General features: G+C 42.8%; 6 protein-coding genes across 6 annotated transcripts; 4 read left to right on the top strand and 2 right to left on the bottom strand.

Moving 5' to 3' along the window:
• Nucleotides 1-192: 192 nt before the first annotated feature.
• Nucleotides 193-7,209, top strand: PKNH_1270900 (conserved protein, unknown function; the record flags this gene model as incomplete). The annotated part of the gene is made up of 3 exons (XM_002260006.1): nt 193-5,200; nt 5,423-5,492; nt 5,655-7,209. The coding sequence occupies 3 exons, from the start codon at nt 193-195 to the stop codon at nt 7,207-7,209; spliced, it is 6,633 nt and encodes a 2,210-aa protein (XP_002260042.1).
• Nucleotides 7,210-8,358: 1,149 nt separating this feature from the next.
• Nucleotides 8,359-9,639, bottom strand: PKNH_1270800 (conserved Plasmodium protein, unknown function; the record flags this gene model as incomplete). Its single annotated transcript, XM_002260005.1, has 1 exon — nt 8,359-9,639. One exon carries the CDS (start codon nt 9,637-9,639, stop codon nt 8,359-8,361), a length of 1,281 nt encoding a protein of 426 aa, XP_002260041.1.
• A 2,150-nt stretch (nt 9,640-11,789) lies between these two features.
• Nucleotides 11,790-13,052, bottom strand: PKNH_1270700 (apicoplast calcium binding protein 1, putative; the record flags this gene model as incomplete). The annotated part of the gene is made up of 1 exon (XM_002260004.1): nt 11,790-13,052. The coding sequence occupies one exon, from the start codon at nt 13,050-13,052 to the stop codon at nt 11,790-11,792; it is 1,263 nt and encodes a 420-aa protein (XP_002260040.1).
• Nucleotides 13,053-15,348: 2,296 nt separating this feature from the next.
• Nucleotides 15,349-18,639, top strand: PKNH_1270600 (conserved Plasmodium protein, unknown function; the record flags this gene model as incomplete). The annotated part of the gene is made up of 1 exon (XM_002260003.1): nt 15,349-18,639. One exon carries the CDS (start codon nt 15,349-15,351, stop codon nt 18,637-18,639), a length of 3,291 nt encoding a protein of 1,096 aa, XP_002260039.1.
• Nucleotides 18,640-19,256: 617 nt separating this feature from the next.
• PKNH_1270500 (conserved Plasmodium protein, unknown function) lies at nt 19,257-20,915 on the top strand (the record flags this gene model as incomplete). The annotated part of the gene is made up of 1 exon (XM_002260002.1): nt 19,257-20,915. The coding sequence occupies one exon, from the start codon at nt 19,257-19,259 to the stop codon at nt 20,913-20,915; it is 1,659 nt and encodes a 552-aa protein (XP_002260038.1).
• A 514-nt stretch (nt 20,916-21,429) lies between these two features.
• Nucleotides 21,430-23,069, top strand: PKNH_1270400 (PITH domain-containing protein, putative; the record flags this gene model as incomplete). Its single annotated transcript, XM_002260001.1, has 8 exons — nt 21,430-21,546; nt 21,719-21,805; nt 21,937-21,969; nt 22,132-22,223; nt 22,387-22,462; nt 22,616-22,700; nt 22,848-22,894; nt 22,986-23,069. 8 exons carry the CDS (start codon nt 21,430-21,432, stop codon nt 23,067-23,069), a joined length of 621 nt encoding a protein of 206 aa, XP_002260037.1.
• Nucleotides 23,070-23,113: the final 44 nt, after the last annotated feature.

Below are 23,113 nucleotides of genomic sequence, written 5' to 3'. Positions count from 1 at the left end.
GACTCTAAGGAGAAGGAGGAGAGTGACAATGAAAGAGGCATGAACAGTTGAAATTTCGGTTACACAATAATATCTCTATTACTACTAGGTGAATGATTAAGAGTGTTCCTTTTTTTTTACGAAAGATAAGGCAACACTGAACCTGTAAAAAAAAGTAGCCAGAACCTACGGAAGCGTGGGCACTATCTGGCCATGAGTAGCATAACTAACCTGAGCGTCGTTAAAGTTAACGACAGCTTCAGCCCAAGCAACCCGGAGGAGAGTATAATAAACGGCTCCGTGAACCCGTGTGCAATATCTAAGAATAACGGAAGAAGCTTTGAGCCCCTCGCGCATAAATACATGTACAGCCGAAAAGGAGGGAACCTCAACGGAGGAATCCTCAACGGTAAAGGTGGAAACAACACAGGATTGAGTGGGATCTCGCAGGAAGAGAGTAACAACCACTGCCCATCGAGCAACCCCCCCAATCGAATGGGTGGCAACGTGGTCAAAGGAATAAAAGATGAAGAGAATATCGGAGACCACGAGGTCCCCTTGGAATCACGAAATGGAATGTATGCAAATCATATGGGCCGCCAGAATGGCATTCACATGAAGAATCAGCTTGCACATTTTACGCGTGTTTCTAATGGAAATAGAGGTTATGAAAATAGTAAGATGCCATACGATGAAGATTTTATCGGTAACGAAAATCCATCGAATCTAATTGATTTTGAGATGAGAGACACCAACAACAATAGCATCCCCCCAGGGGTTCTAGAATATCTTAACTACTGTAGGAAATACGGAAATGGTTTCAGCAGTGGATATGGCGATGATGAAATTGAGAGGCGTCCTTACGGAAGTGGCAGCCATGGTAAGGAAGCCAATGAGATGGAAGAAGAATTTTACTCCATGAATGCCGGATCACCTATGGGTACAGCTTTATTGAAAGATGGTGGCAACGATGACGAGAATTCTGGAAGGAGTAGGATTCAGAGAAACAACATGCCTTACCAGCATTCGTCGAACAAGTATTCTGAACACCGAGTACGTGGAGGAATTGTTTCTTCCTATGGGAAAGACAAAATGATGGGCATGGGAAATGGTAAAAACCTTATCAACGGGAATACAACATCGACCACGACAAGCAAGGATGGTAGTCACTATGGATCCTTTCGCAACGAAAATAGAAGTAGTCGAGTTTATTTTAATAGAGAATTTGAACAAATGGGAGAGGAGGAAGAGAACGATCAGATTGATGAAGATGATCAAGGGATAATGTGGCAAAGGTTTAACAAGAAGTGTACAAGGAGCGGCTATCCCATGATGAGTAATACCAACAATGGTGGAGGTAACAGTTTTCAGCATAATGGGCCAATGCATAGTGGAAAGCAATTTAATGAACTAAATGATTATTATCAGAGTGGCATGTACAACACGAATGGCGGAAACGGGATGGGAGATGGCTATGACATAGACGACTCCACCGCACGTGTACAGATGCATATGGCCAGAGGGGGATACTACCAGGGAATGAACTTCAGCGATTATCACAGTATAAATAAGGGGATTACGAAAGCAGGCAGAAGAGGAAGGAAGAAGAGGAGTGAAAGTAGCATCAGATACATGGGCGCCATCGGGAGGGAAGAACAACATACCATGCGGACCTGCAACAATCGTCGTGCCAGTGGCCGCGCCCTCTGTCGAGGCGTTAGACGCGGTAGTCGTTTGAGCAACCTCCGAGGAAGTCGTCGTATTTGTCGTGGCGGAAGCGCCTTGGGTACTACCCTGGGGGCAAGCGTCGGCACCAATGTCGATCCCAACATGGGTTCCAACATCGGTTCCAACATCGGTACAAACATCGGTACAAACATCGGTACAAACATCGGTTCCAACATCGGTTCCAACATCGGTTCCAACATCGGTTCCAACATCGGTTCCAACATCGGCTTGAATTATGGCATCGCTGATGCCCCCAATTATACCGCTAGCAGTGGAACTCCTGCCCCAACTGATAGTAAGGAGAAAGCAAACTGTTATCATTTCTTCAATTCGTCCTTCTCCTTTGTCAAGAGGGAATACAACTTCAATTCCAGCATCCGAAAGAATTATATATTTTTTGGAAGTAACTATTATGGGAATAGGAAACTGTGGTTGAAGCTGAACCTGCGAAAACGTGGAGGTGGTGGTTCTTCGTCCCTGATGACACCCGCTTCTGCATCTGGTGCAGTCGCGAGAGGGGTGGGAAGAAGTTACTACGAAATAGATGGCAATTTGGGTCCGAGTGGGGACGCAGATGCGGCAGCTGCGAATTCTTTCTCCTATGGAAGGGGAGGATTAAGAGGAGGAATGGCAGAGCAGGAAGAAAACGATATGATGTATATGAGAGGTGGAGTGAATGATGGAAAGAACAGTCGGGAAAATTACAACGTGAGCCAAAATATGAAAAAAAAAAGAAGGAAGAGAAGAAAGGGAATACTTACTGTAGGTAGTAGCAAAACAAAGGGGGCGCGTGGAAAGAAGAGACTATGTACCGAAAATAGAGGGAGAACAATTGGAGGAGTAGGAAGAGGTGGCCGAAGCAGAGGAAGAGGAACGGGATTAAGTCGCGGAACAACCACAACGGTTAGTAAGTTACATAACAGCTCACTAGAAATGCGTATCAATAGTAGTACCACCCGAGGTAGTACCAACGTAACAAATAGATATAAGAGCTCCTCATCAGTGTTGAACAGGGGGGATGCCAACATAATCGGGGGTAATCGGAGTCACGACATTCATAACCGAAACTCAGTGAATGAATTAGCAGATGAATCGTTCGTTAGCGATATGTCTAAGGGAAACTGGACGGAGGATGAGTGCATATACAGAGCGAACACGAGGAAGGAGACACAGAAGATGAAGGAAGAAGAGACTGAGGTAAAACTTTGCAGTGAGACCATGCATCTGTGTAAGTATCTAAGTGATGATGATATATCATACGAACTGTATACCAATTATTTTTCCAAAAGTGTGGATAGCGTCTCTGTGGCTAGCTACTTAAGGTATTTCAAAATATTAAACAAAAAGGGGCTTAAGATGAAGGCCAAGCGCATGTCTCCGAAGCGCAGCTTTAATTACGAGACCTTTCTCACGTCCATCCGTAGTACCAATGAACGCAAGAGTCGAGGGGAAGTAAAATCAGAAGTGGTGCAAGAGGACAAGGAAGCGGACGATACGAATGGATCGAAAGTGAAAAGCACCCAAAATGGACAAATCTGCGAAGAGGATCCTACCACCCAAGGAGACCAAACACAAAAACTGAACAAAGCAGATGAAGCTAACCGTGCCATAACAGAGAAGCGCACACTTCATCAGCTACTGAATGAAAATCGAGAAGATCTAATAGAATGTACCCCCATGAGCCCAGCCTTCCTCTTCTTCATTAACAACAATATCTTGATGACATGTTTCGAAAATATCCTTAAAAAGAAGATAGTCCAAACGAAATATATAAGCTATCTGAGGGGAGTGTTGCTGCAGTTGAGGGAGAAATTTGGCGATGTTGTGTTGTCATCTCCGTATCACGGAAGGGGGAGTTTACTGGCACATCATTACAGTGATGAGTACAGCCAAGGGGAGATGGAAGATGTAGGAAAGCATTTGAAAGAGGGCTATGAGGAGGGAGAAGAAAATGGTGTAGATAGAGGAAAGATGGCACATTTATCGAGTTCGGGGGGGCTCATGGGTACCTATTCGACGCGAGGACACAAAGGAAGAAATGTTGATATCGGAGTGGTAGGAGATACAGAGGCTGTTGCTACCGGAACAACGACTAATAGTACTGGAACTAATGGAGGAGAAAAAAAACGAATGAGAGGTGGTGGTCGTGGAGGAGCATCATCTGGTAGCACGAACAGACGAGGAAGGGGTAGCGGTATGCATTCAGGTCGAGGAAGAGGACGAGGAGCAGCTGCTGCTGCCGCGGCACAGATCACCGTTACAAATGGATACTCCCTCAGGAGGAAGGGACCCAATGGAGAAAAGTTTAGTTACCGAAACTTTGAGCAAAAGTACAACCACAAGTATTTTATCAACGACGATGCTTATCCTACCAAGGAGGCGTGCTTGAGTGGAAAAAGAAGAAGGAGTCTTCAAGACCAACAGGAGGAAATGCAAGCATCTATGCATCGTTTGTACAACAGAGGAGAAGATTTCGAGGACATGGACGGTATGAGACTTCACCACCATAATATGCGAGGAGATATAAACAACATGAACGGAATGAACTATAATGGTCACTTGGGCGTAAACCATTTTTCCATTAAGGGAGAAATGAAAGATGGCAATGATGGAAGTTACAATTATCACATGGATGAAGTGGGAAGGAGGAAAATGGGAAGAGGTGGGGGGATGCACCTTATGGGAGAACACAACGGCGGTGAATATAATGATTACCATCAACACGGAATGATGATGGATATAAAGGATGAATTTTCAATGGAGAACCATCACCATGGGTTGAGGATGACTACTACGACTACGACCACTGTCCCGTGTGTTGACACCGATGGGGGGAAGAGCAGCATGGGAGGCATGGAAGGTGCGAATGACATTGGAGAAAACGGGGAAGGTGGTTTGAACACCTCATCGTCCATAAATGATAACAGCCTGATGGGCGTGGAGAAAAAAGTCAAGTACAAAGGTAAGGGCCACCAAAAAGTGGAAGGTGAAAAAATCAAGAAGAGAAAGAAAGGCCATTTCAGTAGAAACCAGGAAGTAATGAGATCGTATGGTGGAATGATGAATGAAAATCCAAGCAGCCTCATGTACAAAACCTACGGTGCACATAAACAGGGAAATAGCTATGCCAACTTAAACTACAAGGAAATACAAGACATGTTGAAAGATCTCACTGTCTTGAAAAGTGGTTTGAATTGGAAAACATACAAGATGGAGGATGTACCAAGCGATTTGTATAAACATATTCGTCCCATTAATCAGCGAGTCACGGGGTTTAAAACTGTGTTGCTTGTGGATGAACTTTTCGAAAGACTGTGGGAATTCCCAAACACCGATGTTATAAAGGTGCGCACTGTTACACGTGGGGACCAGTTCATCGGAGATGTTCGAATTGATTTTTACTATCGTCAGAGCGAGCGCACGCTTTGTCGATCGTGCGGACGACACATCCTCAAGCAGAAGTTCGCCACAGAGCACTACCAGAGGAATATAAGTAAGGGCAAAGACAACTACCACAAATTAATGTTCCTATGATGCCCTATCCGTGCCTATTCCAGTTTTTTTTTTTTTTTTTTTTTTTTTTTTTTTTCTGTTCATATTTTTTTCTTTTTTTTTTCCCCTTATTTGTGCATTTTCACCTGAACGGTTCATACAAAAAAGTTAGCTATTTTATTATTATTATTATTTTTTATTTTTTTTTTTTTCTCATTTTCAGGCTGCTGGAAGGAAGTCATGTGGAGGCTGGGCATCCCGGAGTTGCACTACTACAACTCAGTTCGTAACGAGTAAGCAGACGGAGCGGAGAGATTTAACACGAGGCGAGGAGACAAGTTTTCTCCCGTTATATACCACGCAGAAGTGTTTGACATATATCTGTACATTTTGTGCGTACACATATGATCATATATATGCATTTTTACATGTCCATGTTGTCGCGTTTTTTACAGCTTCCTGGACTCGCGCGTGCTGAACGTGGAGAATAACAACGAGCAGGTGGTGTTGGATCGAACGCTGACGCTGTATAACCAGGAGCTCATCAAGAAAGCTACAGATTTTGTAAACGATGAGCTAAAGTACTACGAGGAAAACGTTGTAACGAAACCGAGGAAGAGTAAAGGAGGCAATCAATGCTTCGAGCTGGACATTCTAATCCTCGACAACAACAACATTATCCTCCCGACAGTGAAGAGCGAACTTGACGAACCCTATTTTGAAATCTCCGGGATATATCCAAACAATGGATTCCCTGATGGGAACTATTCTAAGAACTTTTGTTTTATTAAAATAACGTTTAATAAACTTGGCGGTATGGTGTTGCGGGATTTGTTCACTTTGGAGTGTGAGTTCCTGGTCGATTGGGGAGATAACCTACTCATACAGGCAAAAAAGTACACATTACACGAAGTATACAATACTCCTGAATCGCATGACACTGGCCTGAGAAATTTATACGACCAAGGGTTTGCCTACTTGCGATGTAACGTTCCTCAAAAGACGAATGGCAAGGTACACTTAAAAGTGAGGATTCCGAAAACGGTATGGCATTATTGGGAGGCAGTCGCTGATGAAACGCTAAAAATTCATTACGAGTTTTTGGACAAGCATAATGTGTGCAGACAACTGCTTTTCTGTTCATACCTGGATAACGTAAACAAGAATTTTAATGGGTATGGGAAGAACTCCTCCAAAGGGGGAGGAGGAGGGGCTATCTCTGGTAACAACTACGATATGGAAAACGATGGAGGAAGCTGTAATAATGACCATAGGATGGACCACAGGATGGAAGAGAGGATGGAAGAAAGGATGGACCATAGGATGGACCATAGGATGGAAGAGAGGATGGAAGAAAGGATGGATCACAGGATGGACCACAGAATGGACCACCGAATGGACCACAGAATGGATCACAGGATGGACCACAGAATGGACCATAGAATGGACCATAGAATGGACCACAGAATGGATCACAGAATGGATCACAGGATGGACCATCGGATGGACCACAGGATGGATCACTCCATGGAAAACTCGGTAGAAAATTCGATGGACAATTCGGTCGAACATTACCCGCCTTACCAACCGTCACACCATCACCACCACGGTATGCACCACGACAGGAATGACACCAACAGCATTCCATACGATTACCCCAAGATGGAGGACGACTACCCCCACAGGGCATCCTACATGGAGGGCAAAAAATCCAAAGGAACTGGCGGCAATAACAACAGCAGTTCCAGCGGAAACCACCACCACCACCACTCATCGGAACACCTGTCTGGAGGAGGCAAGGGCATGCATTATGGATATAGTTCACCTAAATCACAAATGAATAACCTTAATAGCAACATAAATACCGGCAGAATCATGTATTGCCAAAATAGTTCCTACAGCAACATGGACTACCCCTTAATGAATAACGTTCCTCCGCACCAAAATTTTACCAACTATGGCATGCAAAACGATTCGGATACCAACTATTCGAAGAACTACGACCAGTAGAACTTACACATGGATCTGAATTACTGATGATTGGGGAAGATGGATGAACCTTCGCGTTCCAATACCCCCTTCCCCAATTCCTATTGTGTATGACAACATTCCATTCTGGTATGGCTCTATAGTCGCCATCCTTTTACCTGTACATACACATTTTAGCGCATGCCCCTTTTTTTTTTTTTTTTTTTTTTTTTTTTTTGCAATTTCAACGTGGGAGAGATAATAAATATAATACAGCGAAACAAAGAGAACATTTTCTTTTTTTCTTTTTCTTTTTCTTTTTTTTAAACATCCCACCTTTAACATTCGCCAAATTTAAATTTTTTTTTATTTTGAAATAACTCCTCTATTTTTTTTTTTTTTTTTCTAGTTCTCGTGGTAACAGCTTCTTCCACGAAACTAAGCATATATTATTTACAATGCCCCTGTAATTTTAAAGGGTTCCTTTTCCTCCTTTGAAGGACTTGGTCCATTTGGAGAGAGGCCACTATATCTTGTCCGAACGTATGAACTCCACCAGTGATTATTCCTTCTTAATTGGATAGACAAAGTAGTTGTGTGAAATGCAAAATGTAAAAAGGAAGAGGGCATATAAAGAAAAATAAAAAATGGCTGGTGCGTGGCACCTTTATGGGATACGGTTTTCGAGTAGAAAAAAAAATTGCATTCAAAAGAAAAGGCTTTTTTTTGGAGGAGGGACTATCCCTGGCTGGGGTAATCCACTCTCTCCTTCACCGGGATAGGACCTCCCTGGGATTACTTCCCGTGTGCGCGCTTTACAAAAAAAAAAAAAAAAAAGATGGGGGGGGTGTGCTGCTACAATACGACATGCACACATACTACACATATATATGCATAGATACGCCGCCTGCACGTATTAACACCCCCAATTGGCCAAATGGGCACAGCGAGATGTAAGAGCTCTCCACGCCCACCCCCAGCAGGTATAGTCTCCGGGAAAATCGAAACCAGTCGTGCTGCAGCGCTCTTCTCAGACACATACACACAAGACACGACATACACAATACAGTGCAGCACAACCATGATAACGCATCGATGATAAGGCAACGATGATAACGCAACGATGATAAGGCAACCATGATAACGCATCGATGATAACGCAACGATGATAAGGCAACGAATGGAAACACCCTAATAATCCGACGAACTACTGTCCTGCTCATCGAAGTTGTCATTCGGGATGTTCGCGAGCATCACTAAAAAAAACAAATTCTGCTGAAGACGCTCAAACAAAGGAATGCATTCGTTTTTCAGTCCATCTTTCATGAATTCATTAATGGCATAAAATAGTTCATCATTCTCATCGACTTTTTTTTTTATTTTCTTTTTTATCATTTTGTTTGACTCATCGTCATCATCTGAATTGGCACTACTTGGGGGCTTCCTGTCAGACGAGGAAGGATATTTCCTCCGCGGTGACTCTTCACCGAGGTGCCCAGTTAATTCTCTCGATACTTCCCCCGGGGTAATCATTCCACTTGCCTGATTAAGCTCTGGTGCATTATTCTCCAAAGCTGTATGTGGCATTACCGCCACTCCTTCCTCCCCTCCATATGATGTATTCACTGCTGCGCTGCAAATCCATGTCTGGCCGTTAGTGGTGGCGATGCTTTCACCTCCTCCCCCATCCTTTGCTGTAAGGACACATTCGTCGGGATTCATCAAAGTTGATTGAAATGAGAAGCTACTCTGCTTCTGATCCATGGTACTGATTAACATATTTGGGTGTTCAGTCGGTTCGACTTGTCCTTGTTGATGTGGTCCAGGAAAGAAGGACACATCACTGCGGTTACGTTGGTAGTCAGAGTTAACACATCCTTCATTCGTATTGATCAAGTCGCCGTTCCCACTTTTCAAACTTTGTATTTTTCCTTCATCATTTCTCTCCATCTTCGCGTTAATATCACTTCCGTTGTAACATGTGTGTTGCTGAATGGGAAAGTTGGTGGGATGAATTAGGTTGGAATGCGACACAGGAGGTTCTCTTAATCGCATCAATGTGTCAACTGGATTGACTGGGTTAGCCATGTTAAGCATGTTGTGTGAGCTAAACGATTGCTCTCCCTCGCGGTTACTCACCTCAATCTCGTCCATAGACGCATCCCGTTGAATACCCTTGTTGCCATTCCATTGAGCATGCTCTCCTGAGTTGACATCACATGGTTGTTCTTTTTCATTGTCGTGGCTAGTCATGACATAGCCTTCGCTCTCCACAGCGGGTTTCTCCCCCCCTGGGGTTTCACCATCACTTAATGGAACGAGTCCCTTTCCATCTAAGCATTGTTCTCCATTTTTTCTCTCGTTGTTGGATTCACCCACATAAATTTCACTTGTGGTCTCCTCATGAATTGCTTCTGCGGGACTCGTTTTAATCACGCCATTTTTTTTGGCATCGTTAATTATGAATCCCATGCTTCATACTTTAACATGGCTAAAGGGGAATATATGGATAAGGAAAAAAAAAAAAAAAAAAAAAAAAAAAAAAAAAAAAAAGGGACGATAATGGCATCCACGTGCTTTGTGTCACATGCTACATGTTTCTCGTGGGAGTACCAACGGTATAGGGGCGTGTGAGCGGCGAATAAAGCAAAAAGGGAAAATGTGGTAAACGGGTATTATATAATGGTTCGGATATGCAGAGAGAAGTTGACAGAAACACTCATAAGCCCTATATACTTACACGTTAACGTTCGGCGCGCATCAAAGGAGAAAAATAACCGTTCACAAAAGTTACGGTGGAAAGGGGAAACGAGTAAAAAAGAGGAACGAGTAAAAAGAGAAACGAGTAAAAGTGAAACGGGTAAAAAGAGAAACGGGTAAAAAGAGAAACGGGTAAAAAGAGAAACGAGTAAAAGAAAAAAAAAAAAAAAAAAAAAAAAGGGGAAGGGAAGGGAAAAGGGCGCTTGTCAAAGAGGCTGCTTTGGGCATATTTTTTTTTTTTTTTTTTTTTTTTTTTTTTTTATATTATGCACGCATCGCACATGCATAATAATGTACATAAAGGGATGACTCAATGGAACTGCTGTTGCGTTGCTTTGCCTAGGTTGGGGGGGCAGTACAATACAGTACAGTAGGTTAGGTAACTGCAGGAAATTCATACAAGCTGAACACATATAACATAATTGTATTAACGTAACACTCTAAGTGTTGGCGCGAAAGATTATTCCTTGCTTTATCCTGATACCCATTTGGAGTTACATATTGTACATTATACGTACGCTCCTAGGGGATAAAAAAAAAAAAAAAAAAAAAAAAAAAAATATGTTATCAGTATACAGCGTACCACCCCATGTGTTTAACCTATTCAATGGAGGAACCGTACACATGTAGTTGTACTTTTCCACCTACCATAACATATGAGTAATCCATCCCTGACACAACTAGAATATGACGCCACCCTGGGGATAGGTAAACAAATTGAGCCAAAGAGAAAACCAAACACCATGGTCAAATCGTTAAGTCAACAATTGGTGGTTACCCATTTTCTGCTTGTACATAAGTGGCAGAAAAAAGATGCACATACCACGAAACCTGAATTTATATCCAGTGAGAAAATAATGCAATGTGACTCTCCTCCCCAAGTCCGTGTTAATCCCACCATTGTGAAATCTGAAAAATAGATATAACAATTTTTAGAAAAAAAAAAAAAAAAAAAAAAAAAAAGTATTTTGAGGGAAGCACGCCGGATGGAATGAAACCATTTGTTCAAGTCCATCCGTCCAAGTATAAACAATTGATAAGTGTACATGTTTCTGTACCTATACCTTCCCCGCATAAATGTTACCTTCTGAAAGAGTTGCTTTTCGGGGCTATACCCTGTTACACCATTTTCCTTGCGAACGTGTCTAACAGCACCGCTAGAACAGAATACCCAGCCAGGTTAATCATCCAACGAAGGAGGGAAAATGGCATCTTCGCACTATGTCTTTGCCAAGTCATCACATGGGGGAAAAACATATGCAGGTTAAAACGCATCAAAAAAAACTCAGCGGGTTCCCTTCTCTTCCTGCAATATCATGCTGTCCCACCAAACGTATAATGGTCCACAAATTAAGCCTCCGCGTGGAAAATATTTTCCTCTGAGCGAACATTCATTATTAAAGGGAAGGAAAAAAAAAAAAAAAAAAAAAAAAAAATTGCAAAAAAATGGTCAAAAGGAGTTGCAAAAATGATCAAAAGGAGTTGCAAAAATGGTCAAAAGGAGTTGCAAAAATGGTCAAAAGAAGTTGCAAAAATGATCAAAAGGAGTTGAAAAAATGGTCAAAAGAAGTTGTAAAAATGGTCAAAAGAAGTTGTAAAAATGGTGAAAAAAAGTTTTAGAAAAGGAGCAATGAAAAAATGAAAAATTAAAGAAACTGCAAAGGGAGCGACATGCTTGTTCACTCCAAGGGGTCTATAAAAAAAATACTAAAAAGGACAGGAAAAAGAGAAAAAAAAAAAAAAGAAAAAAAAAAAGCAAAAGGGAGGGATGCCACACGATACACAAATGCATAATCGCCCATAGGAACACTCTTCCATGGGCATAACGGTGTAGCGCGTCGCCAGGAGAGAGGGGGGGGAGTCTAACTTGAGAAGACAACTTCTGGGGCTGAGTCCAACACGGAGAACGTGCTCATTTGATCCTTGTACTCCTCCAAATCGAGGAGGTAGTCACCGTTAACATCGAACGAATTGAACAGAAACTGCAGGTTGCGGACGAGCGAGTCGTCTACTTGGAGATCATCCCGGATGTAACTGAACAGAGCCTCGGGCTTAACTCCTGGTCTGTGATCATGCTCTCTTCGACCATGCCCTTTGAGATAGGCGCGCAACCTTCTATACTTCTCCCCGTCGTGGCTAATATAAAAAAGCAACTCTGACACGTCAATATGCCCATCAAAATTTAAATCCAAGTGGAGAAAGTTGGCAAGGTGGTCTATCTGCACAAGCAGGGAGAGCTGGAAATTCTGGAACTCCTCAAGCTGCAACTTCTCATCTCCATTAATATCCCAAGTGTGTCTTTCATTTTTCCAAAATTTGTTCACCAACGATTGGACGAGCTCATCCTTTCGCGTAAAGAAATATGCGTCCACATCTTCCATCATGTCATCCACCACGTTGTCCAAAAATTCCGAAAAATATATTTTCAAATAATTAAAAATTGTACTCTCCTCCACTACATTATCTTCATCAAATAAAATTTGAATGAGCTTCACGTAATTGAAGTCGTACGAATTTAGGGACAAGAACTCCACGTAGTCAATTTTTTCGTCCTTGTTTACATCGAACAGATCGAATAGGTAACCGAGTACCTTCTCATTTATGCTCCTCATATGGGATAATATCATCACGTTTCTTTTGAATTCCTTCAAGTCTATAACGCTGTTGTTGTCACTGTCCAATTTTTTAAATATCATGCGCGACTTTATCAGAAGGTTCTCGTTCACAGCGGGGTTGTTCGTATCGATGGTGAAGTCGATTTGGTGTTCTGCGTAGTGATCATCGTGGCGATCACCCTGCATTCCCCAGTGACCCTTCATCTTCTTCTCTTCCTGTCTCGAGTGGTCGCCCGCCCCTAAAGAACCCTCCCGCACGCTTCTCCAGTCATTATGAAAAAAATCCTTCTGCTCCAGCGCATTCCCACATATGTATAGAGCCTCCACCTTGTAAAAATTTTTGTGCAGAAAATCACACACCTTCCTGCTAGAGAATTGTACTGAGAAAAAGCTATTATTCCGTTTTACGAAATTTTCGGTTAAAAAAAATGCAGCCACGAGGGAAGCGAGCACCAGAGCGTGCGACAGAAGGGAATCGTGTCGCGCCCAAGGGAACTGCAGGAGCTTCATGTTTTCCAGGTAACGAGTCAACGCGAAAATATGCAAAAAAAAAAAAAAAAAAAAGGCCTAGGGGGAGAATGACCTGGGCACGATCTCTAGGCTGAGAGTTAAATTCGATACACTTAACTACTAATAGTGGAGAAAAGGCGAAGAGGCCACTTCCCCTCATAAATATTTTACAAACTATATCGTACAAGCATCCCTCCCTCTTCAAATTGAAGAAGTTAATATGCAGAAATAAAAGGATAATGTGTTGAAGACGGACGAATTAATTCTTACAAATAAAGGACACTAGACAGGTGAAGGAAAATGAGAAACAACATACACAACGTTGTTTGCAGGAGGAGTGTATTTATGTTGATTAATTAATTACAGAATACATTTCAATGTGGGATGGAAAAAAAACTAAATAAAATAGGTGCACATTTCATTAGATAACACGTTACTGGTAGGTATAGTTAATTTATTTTTTAATTCAATGAGTTAATAACACATCGGAAGGCGATTAACGGTAGGGGGGGGGGAGATACTTCTACTCATTCAGTGAGCATGTACGCGTCAATCTATCTGTACACACGTCTACGCTGAGAAGGTCGCATGGGCGAGACTTAACTTAGCGCACGTTTTTATCGGCAGATGCCTCCGAGTTGTCAAGGGGAGAGTCTTCCAAATTGTGGAAGAGGCAATAAGTAGGTAACTAGGCAAATTAATAAATGAACTACTAAATTAATAAGTGGAGTGCTAAGCAAAGCGAGCAGTGTGTATATACAATAAATGAATGAAGAGGTGGCTAATATAGGAAGCATTCTGGCGCCCGAAGGTTTTTTTTTTAACGATCAATGGGAAAATGACATTGTTCAGATGTGTGTGTATATTGTACATTGTATATTTTATGTTGTATTATTTTATTGTATAAAAATTTATTTTTATTTATTTTTTTTAGTTACAGTAAAGAGGGTCTATTTTTTCTCTTTTACCTGACTCTGCAATATTTTTTTTTTTTTTTTTTTTTTTTTTTTTTTTTACAGCCGTTTTGGCTAACTCGTGTGGGTGGTTGATTGGGTTTCCTTACGTGTCTGTCGAGTCGCGTTAAACTGCGCGCTTAAGTTACGTTGCTTGTATAAGCGCATTGCACGTATAACTGCATTGCGTGTATAACAACATTTCGTGTATAACAACATTGCGTGTATAATTACTCTGTGAAAGCACACGGCGCGCTCGCTGTAGGTATATTTTTTTTTTTTTTTTTTTGCTCTCAAGTCTTTTCGGCGGAGGGGAAAACCGCGTGTACACACACAGGACAGCACTATTTTTTGATCCAGGAAAAAAAAAAAAAAAAAAAAAAAAAAAAAGTATGATCTGTTCAGAAAAAAGAGTGAAAATTGAGCATGCTCGCAAGGGTATATATATATATATATATATTTTGAGCTGCTTTTTAGCCCTATTTTGCAACTCGCATTTTTGCGAATTGGAAAAATTGAGCACATTCGCGTCCACTTTACGTGTTTTCTCCGCCACTTTTCACCGGCGTCCTTGCGACACAGACTCCGCGGTCTACATGTGGACTCCCTCCACTTGCGGCATGCCCGCGACGCGTGACTCGAAAATTCGACAATGCTTTCTGAGGTATCTCCCCCCGCTGTTGGTCCATTTTTCCCTCCTCACTGGGGGTTAAACTGGGCGTGGAATCACGTACAAGTGTGTAGAAGCCATGAATAAGGATGTACATGCGTGCATGTACTTACGAACATGTGCATGATCACTTACATTTATTCTTACTCGTGGGTCGACCAAAGACGTTTCCCAATTTAGCCGCTCGTGCCCAATTGGGAAAAAAAATGGAGACCCCCAATGCAATATTCCATTAAGGCAGGGCCCCGTTCCCGTTTGCACGCACCGTTGTGCGATGGGCCCAACTTTATTTGCACCTCCTGCTACACATACAGGCGCTCTACAAAACAGGTGGCAAGGCTAAAAGTTCGAATGGAATTTCTTAACCAAATTAATGATGGTGAAAGCGTGTATGTTCGCACGGATATACATATATATATATATAATATACATGGTGTTTATGTAGAGCTCGCGCTCCTCGGTTAGTTTTCCCTGAAACGTTACGACATTTTCTTGGGAAGCATGTGGAATGGCGCATTTCGCGAAAAAAACAAATCCTTTAAGCGACAGAAGGGAAATTATGAACGCAATGGAGCTTCAACGGGATGTCATTAAAGAGTGATGTAAATACCCAAGGGGGTAAAAAAGCGGACTGATGCGAATTAGTTGCTCTCTCCATCCCTATCAGAAAAACATGAAGAAGTCGATTGGGGCACAACTCACCCGCGATTGGAAGAAGAAGGCTTGGAGAAAAATCTCGCAAAATAGGTATGTCTCAACGAACTTTGAATACAGCCCCACGAGTACAATCTCCCGCTTTAAGGCCATGCCCATTGTGGAAAGGGATTCAACAAAATGGCAGAAATCACCCCACCCTGTGAAGGCACAAGAGACATTCCCCGATAATAACAACACATTTTTCGAGTTAATTAAAAAAAGTGCAAAAAATAAAAAAGAAAAAAATGATCTTTCTCTTTGGAATAAATATTGTAGAGAAGTAAAAATAAGAGTGAGCGAAAAGAATATTAGCCCGCAGATGATTACGCTTTTTTTTACCTTCCTTTCACAGACGGATTATAAAAATGATCGCCTTATCAGTGAGGTACTAAATCGGTGCATTTTGCGTCTTAGGGAATTTGATCTCGTGCACATGTGTGCTCTGATAAACGCCTTGGGGCGTATGCACTTCCGGAGCGCCTACTTTTTGGACGAGGCGAAGAAGAAGTTGATGGGAGAGGGGGACTCCTACTTTGAGCGTCACTCCCCTCACTACGTATGTCTTTTGGTGAACAGTTTGGCCAAACTGCGCAGCGCGCCAGAAGGGGGTAACGATGATAGTAGCGGTGCTCACAACAGTAATATTAGCAGTAACTTTAGCAGTAACATTAGCAGTAACATTAGCAGTAACATTAACAGTAACTTTAGCAGTAACTTTAGCAGTAACTTTAGCAGTAACTTTAGCAGTAACTTTAGCAGTAACCTTAACAGCAACCTTAACAGCAATCGCAGCAGCAATCGCATGAGTGAACATGGCGTGGTGGAAGAGGGCAATGATGCCACCGTCGTGGGCGTAGAGCGCAGCGGTGATGATGGCGACGCGCCCGAGGAACAGCTCCTGCCCCGAATGGTCCAGCGAATCCAGCACAGGCGCGCGGCCGAGTACAGCCTTCTGGGAATGAGTCTCCTCCTTTTTAATGTATCCAAATTGGGCCTACAAAAGTATTACCATCTTTTCAGTCATTTTGAAGAACACATAGTGATGGTAAAAAATGACTTAAACATAATCCAGCTGGTTAACATATTAACCGCATATGAAAAAACGTCGCTCTTAAGTTTGTCTTTCTTGGATGAGCTTTTACACAGCCGAGTACTGCAAGGTGGGGAGAAGAATGGAAAATTGTGCGTTAACCATTTGGCGAGACTACTAAATGTTTCATTTTCGTTTGTGCTGTATACAAAGGAGAAGAAGAATGTAGGACCAGGGGAAAGCGATATGTTACGAAGGATAGGAAAACAAAGTGTTCATATGTTTACCCAGATGTACAAAGAACTAGACAAATGTAGGGGGAAGGACCTACCTTTCGTATGCCTAACGTTAAGTAGAAACAAAAAACTCATCATAAGGAAGAAAGGGCGAAGTGGTAGTGGAGGGGATTCTTCCCCCTATTTTTCCTTCTCTCCCCCAGAGTGTGTACTCATGAAGATTTTTGAAAAAATAACAACTGGGGTGAAAACATATATTGACACGTACAACCATATACAGATATCTACCATTCTTTACTGCTACGCAAGTTATGATATCCGAGACAGGGCCCTTTTTGATATCATCAAGTTGAGATCCTTAAAAATATTTTCAACCTTTGGGCACAAGTCTTTTTCTTTTCTCTTTAATGCATTTAAACGTATGAACATAGAAGATGTAGTTTTTGAAAAATCGTGTCTTAGTAAAGTGGCACAGTTGAGTTCTTTTAGCTGCGTGGAAACGTTTTGGTTGATCCTCTCTGCTTATGCCTCTGTGAGGGAGGAGAGACAGAGGGAGGAACTTTCCCGTTTGATGTTTTCAAATTTCAGCAATGTCATCTTCAGAGCTTCCTCCTCTGTCGTTGCTTTGCCCAACGTGGGCCACCATATCAGTCGGCTGACGAATCTCTTCACGAAAGTTCGCAAAATTCCCCCGGCGGAGGTGCTGCAACTCTTGGTGAGTCATTACCCAAATTACGAGCACACCCTCTCAGCGGCCAGCTGCACAAGTCTCCTCACATCAATCTCCAACCTGTGCGCGACTCTGACCGCGAAGGAAGAGAAGGAAGGGAAGGAAGGGAAGCTATCCTGGAAGATTTACTATCACTTCGTAAATTCCTTAACGGAAAAGATTCTTGCAGCTAGCGATTTGTACAGAAACAAAGATCTCTTAATAAACTTCCTACATGGGAGTGGGAAAATATTCCCTTCCTTCGCAAAATGCACCACAGTGGATGAGAAAAAAATTTTCTACTTTGTTCAGATTCTAAAAATCGTTCTCCCTCATTTGTATCCCTTTATTGAAGAAATGAGCATGGGGGAAATTGCCGTTCTGGTGGAGTGTCTCAGCAAGGAGAATTACTCCCGAGAGGCAATGGAGGCGGTGGGTTTGAAGTTTGACGATGTTGGGGGAGCGGTGTTGCGCAGGGTGAAGCGACTGCTGCGCGGAGGGGAAGAAACCGCAAATGTGCAGGGGGAAAATGTGCAGGAGGAAAACGCTCGGGCGGAAAATGTGCAGGGGGAAAACGTGGAGACGGCTACCATACGAATCGCCAACGCAATCACCGTCTGGAGGGGCCTGCTGAATCTGGGACTGCACGACAAGGAGTTGTTCCAATTGATGGTCGAACGGTGCATCCTGTCCTCGTCATGCCTATCGTCCATCACATCCTTGTCTCAAGCCATACACTACGTGTACGTGTACAGCACGGCCACTGAGCCCATTCCGAAGAAGCGACACATAGAGCTATTACGATTTTTACTTAACACTGTACACAGGTTGATGGTCAACGAGGGGCTGGCTCCTCTCAACTGCGGAGAGGAAGACGATGAAATCCCCCTCTCCGAAGAAAACTTAAAAAGATTTACCAATGAGCATCTTTTGGAGAAGGCCCTCACAGGGTTATGCGAAGCTCTTATGATAGTCTTGCCCCATGTTTGCAATATAGGGGTGGATGAATCTGCGGAGTTCTCCCACACTTCCGATAACAAACTTCATTCCATTGCGTTTCGACCCCTGAGCAGTTCTTCTTTGTTGCAATTTTACCTGACCATTTTGAAAATAGCTGAACAAGTCAGGCAAAAAAAAAAAAAAAATCAATATCACCCACATCGCAGAGACGAGTTAAGTCACGTGGTGGAGGAGATACATCAGTGCGCGTTAGGCATGCAGATGCACAGCGTGTATGTGAGGCTTCCCTCCTTCACAGTGATGGTGTTGGATGGTTCAACATGTCCTTCTTAACGTTGGGCGAGTGCGCAGAAACAGAAAAAAAAAAAAAAAAAAAAAAAAAAAAAAGCAACACCTATCCGTTTGTAGGGGACGTGCACACATATTACCTATACATAATTTACGCAACGATTATTTTAAAGATGGTGCAGGAGGAAATATTTTCAAAATGAAGGTGCTCCAACGGGGACTACTCTCTCTCTGTAGTGGGATACCTGATAAAGAATGGATTCACTCACCTTGTGGTGCGACGGAACAGTGGGCTCCGTTTGTTGCATTTTACGAGAGGAATCAGCTTTTTTGTAGAAACCATTCCCCCTGAATATCATTATTTTTGTGAGCATTTTTTATTTTATTTATTATATTTATATTTATTATTATTATTATTATTATTATTATTATTATTATTATTATTATTATTTTATTTTTATTTTTATTTTTTCCTATACGTGGTAACACATTCTGTGGGAGGCCAGACCTCTTCGTTGAACGTCCGCCCTCTCCACGCAGTTGTGATCAGCGCTTGGTTCATGGGGGGAGAAGGCGAACCTGTGTGTTTGCCTCCTTTCCACTCCTCCCCCCTCTGAAGTGATAATTAGTAACAAAGGAAAAACAGAACAACGAATAGCACGATGAAGCGTATGAATACATACGGTCGAGTAGGAAAGAGAAAAAGAGGATTCCTAATTGGTTATGACCGGATGACCAGTAAGTATCACATTGGGAGTGACAAAATTTTGACCAACGTAGACAGTCCGACTTCATGGGTAGAAGGAGCTCGAAACAGGTATACTAAGTCAATAATTTTACAAAAGGAGAGTAGTCTTCTTCTGAAGGAAGTGATCCATTGGGGTCAGAAAAACGAAAAGGTTAATAAAGCTTTTCTCCGTCTGGTGAAAGACTCCCTAAATTATAATCCATTTAACATTGGAAGTTTGTTCAATTTAGTTTATTTTTACTTTATGAGAATTGAGCATTGTGGGTCTCCATCTGTGCAGATACCGACGCGGGAAGAGAGGAGTTGTCTTCTCTATAGCTACCTCCTTCACTCCATTTTGCTCCATATATTTAGAGGACAATTTAGTAGAGAAAAAGCAGCTGTATTGAAGGGTAGGCCGAGGGGAAGAAACATAAGAGGAGTTTTTTTTTCCCTCTTTAAGGAAGAGATGAAAAAACACTCTTTTGAGATCAGATTGGTCAGATGTCTTTGGGACAGATGGAATACCATCCCCTGTATCAGTGACCATACGTTGTTAATAATTTTTCTCGAAAATATGAACATGCTATGTATGATAAACTGTAGAATGGGGTTTATGCGTAATGTTTTTTATTACTCCAATTTTATGGAGCACCTTGTGCAATTACGTAGGTTTAGTGGACTTTTGAAGGCGAACTATTTCTCCCTTTCCGCTAGCCTGTGCATGGCGAAGGCCGCTTGTTTCGTGCTGACTTGTTCAGGCGATCAACGGATTCACCACGTCATGCGGTTAGGCGAATTGAATAGTGCGGATATATGGCTGGCCAATGCACAAAAGGAAATAGGAACGCGGAGCCCTATGGGGGGGGTGGTTGACCTTGCGACGAAGGATTCTTCTCCCATCAGATACTCTACAAGTCATGCGGATAAGGAGGGGAACACAGTCGCTGACGACATCTTGCCTCACACACTACTGAAATGTGAAGAACGGTTTTTATCTTTCCTGTTAAGCGAAGAGGAGACAGTCATGCGGGCCAAAGATGTGGTCGAGGAGAATTACATCCTTGAAGGGAACGTACACCATTCACTATCATCAGTTATAAAGAGATTAAACCTCTGCATAAATCACTGTCTCAGTCATCGAGAGTATCACTCCTTGGCGGAACTTTTAATGTGGAGGGCCCGGTTATATTACCATGTGGGTTTGTTTCGAGAGTGTCTATCAGATACTAGCAAAGTTGCGTTGATAAACCTACACGCAAGTGCTCCATTGAGAATTGATACAGAGGAAGAGGAAGACGAGGAAGGAGGAGGAACTGGTAACTACTCCTGCTTAGGCTTGATGCTGTCGTGTTTACATCGCCTTAACCTCCTGCGCCCGTCTGACTCTTATCTACTTATTCCGTTAATGAGAGGCAAGACGGGGAGTTACACGTGGAAGGGGAAATCGACCTGCACACGAGCAGACCATGCGGAGAAGAACCACACCTTTAACAAGAGAGAACATGCGTACTCTTGGTGTCGGCCTGCCGAGGATAAAATCCTCCTCCGTGTCCTCCACGGGAATAGGAAGAAAATCCCCTTTATTCTTTGAGCAAGAGCCACACCTGTTCACCCCCGCTTGGCTAAACGGGGTGAAATACGCTCTACGCGTCATCTCATTTGTAACAACCCTTCAAAGATCTGGCGAATCCTTTTGGCTTTCTGCCGCCCCGATTTTTATTGTATACCACATGTACCAATTGAACCATTTGTACATTTGAATTTTTTTTCTTTTTTCTCTTTTTTTTTCTGTTCATATTTTTTTTTTTTTTTTTTTTTTTTTTTCCCGTATTTGTGCATTTTCACCTGAACCGTTCATACAAAAAAGTTAGCTATTTTATTATTACTATTTTATTTTTTTTTTCTGTGCCACATTAACCATTCGTAGGAATTTTTTTTTTTTTTTAAAGTACAGCTCTGTAGAGGGGGTGAAATTACTTCCCATTTTCACCTACGCATAAAATAAAAAATAGGGAAAAAAATCTCTCTGGCATCCCCCACGGAGAGAGTGGCTCTCCCCCACTGCGCAACTCACAGCATTCAGATCAAAGTGAACCGATCCTACCATGCCTATTTCGCACCACGAGGGATGTGGGTGTAAGGACGCCGACGAGGTGTTGAGGGGTGGGGAGTTCCTGCTCAAATATATGGACATCGAAAAGGTCACTGCGCTGAATGAGCAGGTAAACGTGTTGGCAGGGCAATTGTATATGTGTGAGGGGGGTGGTGGTGGAGATGGAATTCCTCCTGGAATGGCAACCTACACAAAGCGCTCTCATTGCTTAATACTATTTCGACATGTTCACCATTTATTCGCAACACGATTTTCCCTTTTTTTTTCCCCCCCCTTCAAAGGTGTCCGGGTCATGCAGGAAAATTCTGAAGCAATATGATGACAGACTGTCCCCTGCATACTGTGAGAGCGACGCGGACCATGAGTTGGTACGGCTGTGTCTAAGCAGGGAATCGGCACATGTGTGTACTCTCCTACAAACTTCGCTTCCCTCAGTATCATTGCTCTTATCCCCATTTTAACACATCTCATGGTATTTCCCCATTTCCTTCCCCATCAGATAATTAACATTCCTTTCACTAGCCCGTGCAAGGTAGAGGATACGTCTGCGAGAAGAACTGCCCGTTGCCCGTGGCAGCGTTATGTTGTATATGTGTAGTGACGCCCTCCTTATGCTTGTATGTGTAGTGAGTTCTGCATGGAATGAACCCAACGTATTTGCACCCATCCATAAATTCCACTGTACACTCCCCAGGTCGTCAGTCTGTTCCTCATTGGAGGGGAAGAAGGAAGCTACCCGAAAAAGATTAAAATTTACTCCAACCGTGAGGACATCGACTTTGAGAAGTAACTTCATTTTTTTTTAGAAAAAGGGAATAACTTACCTTCCCACTAGAGAAGAATCATGTGGATTGCTAGCAAATGTGTACGCCACAAAATTTGCAAATCGGTTCACTTGATGCAAATGCATTGGCGTGAGTCCGCGCCCCTTTTCCTTCTCCCGTGTTAGCATTCACGACTTCAAGTGTGTACAGGAGCTGGACCTTACGGAGGACTACCACGGGTCGGTAGAGTACCCGCTAAAGGTGCGTCTTTTCCTGGTGGCAATTTTCAGTGGTGGTTATCCTGCTATTAAGAAAAAATTGGGGGAATCATTCTGTGCCCCCTTTCCTTTGCCTTGATTTTGCTTTGCACCATTTCTTTCCATTTTAATCTCCACTCCCCTCCCCCGTGCGTAGGTGACCTCCCTGTTCAACGTGAGCCATCTGACTCTCTACGTGTGCGAAAACTATGGAGCGGAAATAACCAAGATATATTACTTAGGTGCGCTGGACGTACGCCTTTTCCTCCTTTTGGCGCCATTTCGCAGATGCGCCATTTAGCCCCCCATTAATTACCCCATTAATTACCCCATTAATTACCCCATTAATTACCCCTTCATTGGCCCTTCTTTTCGCCTTTTCCTGACAGGTCTGAAGGGCGTAGGGACGAACTACACGAGGAAGGCGGTCGAAGCGGTGGGTGAACTGTTCAACATGTATCCACATATCGTGCTCCCCTTCTTACGTATCGCCTCTGACCTTGCACGACGCACTTCCCTTTTTGCAGGTCTACGAAGCCTCCCCGAATTTGTCCGATCATAAAGTGAAGGGTGCAGCAAGCAAGATGCACTTCTCCTTCGACGCTTTCTAGCTGTTGCGAGTTATCCGTATGTGGAGGAGTCAACAGATGAAAAA

Source organism: Plasmodium knowlesi (assembly GCF_000006355.2).
Source record: "Plasmodium knowlesi strain H genome assembly, chromosome: 12".
Lineage (NCBI taxonomy): Eukaryota > Apicomplexa > Aconoidasida > Haemosporida > Plasmodiidae > Plasmodium > Plasmodium knowlesi.
This window is presented reverse-complemented; position numbering and strand designations above follow the sequence as displayed.